The following is a 3,143-nucleotide window of genomic DNA, read 5'->3' as shown; positions in this document are numbered from 1 at the left end:
CTAGGCCCGTCCAGGCACATCCGTGCCTACGCGTATGCTTTCTAAATTATTTAGCTAACTCCATCCCCATCAACGAACTTATGCTATATGGCCAATATCTTTGAAATTTAACGGTCTTGGTTTTATTAGTGGGCATGCCTCAGACTCGTGGTGTGAGCGGTATGGGAGCGGAACAGAGCGGCCACTCCGGCCTCTAAATTAAAAAGCGCTCCGCGCTCAAATTCCATCCATATTACACAAAACTATAAAATTATCTAAACTTCATTCACTCTCGGTGTATAGATCAGGACAGACTTGCGGAACAGGCTGCAGGTCAACAATCTGACAGCCGGCATGAAGATAAGCATTAATGGTCCAATAGTAAAACAGTGCAATTACCAAAGGGCCCTTGAAATGATATTTTTAAAGCCAAGGAGGATGGCTTGTAACAATGCTAGTTGTCAGCTCTGCCATAAGTACATTTTGTTGTTTTGCACTTTCTTTTGCACTTGTTCTATAGTTTGTAATAGTCTTTGTTAAAATTGCACAAATTACACAAATATTTTGAAATATTTGTATACTGTTGTATAGTTTGTTTGGTGTTGTTACTTTGTTCTTTGTTAACTGTTATTTTGAGAAGCTGGTTATTTATTTATAATGTAGTGTTTAATAAATAATTGTTAAATATACAGAGTCTGTAGTGTATCGCACAAACAAGACGCCAACACCCACCACCCACACCGCCCCACCGACGGCAACCGATACAAGAACCCCCAACCCCCCCCCCCCCCCCTCTGGTCTGATACCAGACCAGAGTCCCCTCCCTTTAAGATCACCTGACATTTTATGTGAATCAGGTTTAACATGTCGGTGTGGTTCTTTTCAGGGACAAGGAGTGTACATAGATGGACTTTGACCTGTCTTTGAATATAAACTCTGGAGACCTCAGATTGGGTTTGCGACTGCTCTGTCCTTCAGCATCTAACTACTTCAACTGTCTATTACAGAGGTAAGACCTGCAGTAGCTAACAGATACCAGTAGCATGATGTAAAGGTAGCAGGTGATTATGAACAACAGAGAAGATGCTGATGTGTATGGGAATTGGGCAATAGTGAAACAATGTGAATGAACATTTTACTGAATTGTTATGTTTTTTTCCCTACATTATTTGGTAGACTACAATGTCATCAAAACTAGTCATTGAACAGCCTGCTCCAGTTATGGAGTCAAAAGTCACTGACCACCAATGGAGTACAGGAATTTGTGACTGCTGTGAGGATATGCCTCAATGTAAGTGTGTGTTTATTATTGTGTGTGTGTGTGTGTGTGTGTGTGTGTTACTGCCTCTGCCCAAGTCCATTAATTCTGTATAACAAAACACCTTAAAGGCCGTTATCCTGCTTATCACCCAGTTGTAACTATATGCAATAGTCATGCCTTTATGGCATGCAAAGGAAACAAGCGGTTCCGTTTAAAAAGAAGCCGACTTGTTCAGTTTGTTTCTTTGTACATATTGTATTAAGGCTGAAAATAAATATGTCTACAGGTATGAATCTATGTAGGAAGGTTTTAGTGTTTGCTGACCATCACATAGTCTTATTATGCTTATGTTTGTGTTATTTAGTTTAAAAAAGCTAATCTAGGTGTATGCTTACTTTGTTCACAATTGCAAGTGATACCACAGATATTCATGTGAAATCTCTGTAAATGTATTTCTTCTGTACAGGTTGCTTTGCATTTTGGTGTTGTCCTTGCTTCGCTTGTATAACCACACGAGACTATGGGCAGTGCCTTTGTCTCCCTATGTTGGAAATATTTGGTGGTTTAATTAACCCGATCAGTCTCGCTATGAGAGTCTCCATGCGTCATCGCTATGGCATTAAAGTAAGTAAAGTCCCTTCTTTAAAATGGAATGATTGGAGTTAGTAATTGTATCATAGTTGAATGGAAAAGTTGTGTAATATGTTTCTGGTAGACATGTTAGTCCTCTCCTGTGTACTTGTTGGTTTCCTCATATGACAGGTGAATAACTAGATGAAATGTTGTGTTTCCAGGACACCATCTGCCGAGACTGTTTGTTTTCAACCTTTTGCACGCCATGTTCCTGGTGCCAAATGGCTACAGAAATGAAGAGAAGAGCCATCCCCATCACGCTCATCCGTGCCCGGCCTAAAGTATGACCACACCTGCCCTCTCTCGTTGTAGTCTGCATTGTAGTCTTACAAGTAGTAAGATATTTATTTATTAAGTCGTTGAATAATTCATTTTGTATTATCTCAACATTGTCTAAATAAATCAATATATCTTATTTGTATCTTTATCGAAAAATACGGTGTAATGCTTTGCAGTGTTGTGTTCTATTTTCAGAATTCAAAAAAAAATATGTAAAAATAGGCTTTAAAATCTGTTATCCATTCTTTAGGACGGCACAGTAAAGGGGTTATTGATGCTTATTTTGATTTTCAATTGAGCACAGTTATGGTTTTCTGTTCAGAAGTTAAAAATTGAAATATTCAATTCAAAAATTTTCAATTTTCCTTTTTTGCTCTTGTGGTTGGACTGAACTAGCCTGGTCCTTACCGCCTGTGACTACGTTTCTCTTCGTCATACAGTCTGGAACAAAGTAATAATAATCTGTCAACGTAATGGGCGGATGCTTATTTTGAGGTTTAAAATCATTGGAGTTCCCTTAACCAATCAGCAACGTTTGGTAATGACGTATGCTGTGCGCCGGAGTTCAGGCTTTTAAAACAGGGCAAACTTTACCACCATTCCCAAAATGTTATCCCAACCAATTAAATGAATTTGCGCTTATAACGAGGTGAAGCGCGTTCCCGAACAACTTCTTTTCCTCTGAGGGAATGTCCAATCTTCATCAACGACATACCGTTGTACCTTACGTTGTCTCAGTCTGTAATGTGGAATCTAATAGGCTAATTCTAGCTGGTGCCGGAAACTAACACCCATGAAACGCCATTTTCGTAAAGATGGCTGCGGTCAATTTCATGCTTTTTTGGCTGAAGTAGCTAGCCTAGCATGGGCCATTGAAATGAAGGGGGGCGGGAATTAGTCACTCTCTCCAGTTATATATAATACCTCCATGGTAACACCAGGCTAGGACTGAACCACACACTCTAAAAAATGCTGGGTTATTTTTTCAACC

General features: G+C 39.5%; 1 protein-coding gene across 1 annotated transcript; it reads left to right on the top strand.

The window, feature by feature from the left end:
* The first annotated feature begins 901 nt into the window (after positions 1-901).
* LOC143111829 (cornifelin homolog B-like) lies at positions 902-2,178 on the top strand. The gene is made up of 4 exons (XM_076274087.1): positions 902-988; positions 1,156-1,270; positions 1,707-1,864; positions 2,035-2,178. Exons 2-4 carry the CDS (start codon positions 1,162-1,164, stop codon positions 2,158-2,160), a joined length of 393 nt encoding a protein of 130 aa, XP_076130202.1. The 5' UTR covers positions 902-988; positions 1,156-1,161; the 3' UTR covers positions 2,161-2,178.
* The last annotated feature ends 965 nt before the right edge of the window (positions 2,179-3,143 follow it).

The sequence above is a fragment of the Alosa pseudoharengus genome, unplaced genomic scaffold (genome assembly GCF_046254945.1).
Source record: "Alosa pseudoharengus isolate Yale_2024_CS ecotype anadromous, Long Island Sound unplaced genomic scaffold, YU_APseudo_1.1 YU_APseudo_1.1_scf_8, whole genome shotgun sequence".
Classification (NCBI taxonomy): Eukaryota; Metazoa; Chordata; class Actinopteri; order Clupeiformes; family Clupeidae; genus Alosa; species Alosa pseudoharengus.
This window is presented reverse-complemented; position numbering and strand designations above follow the sequence as displayed.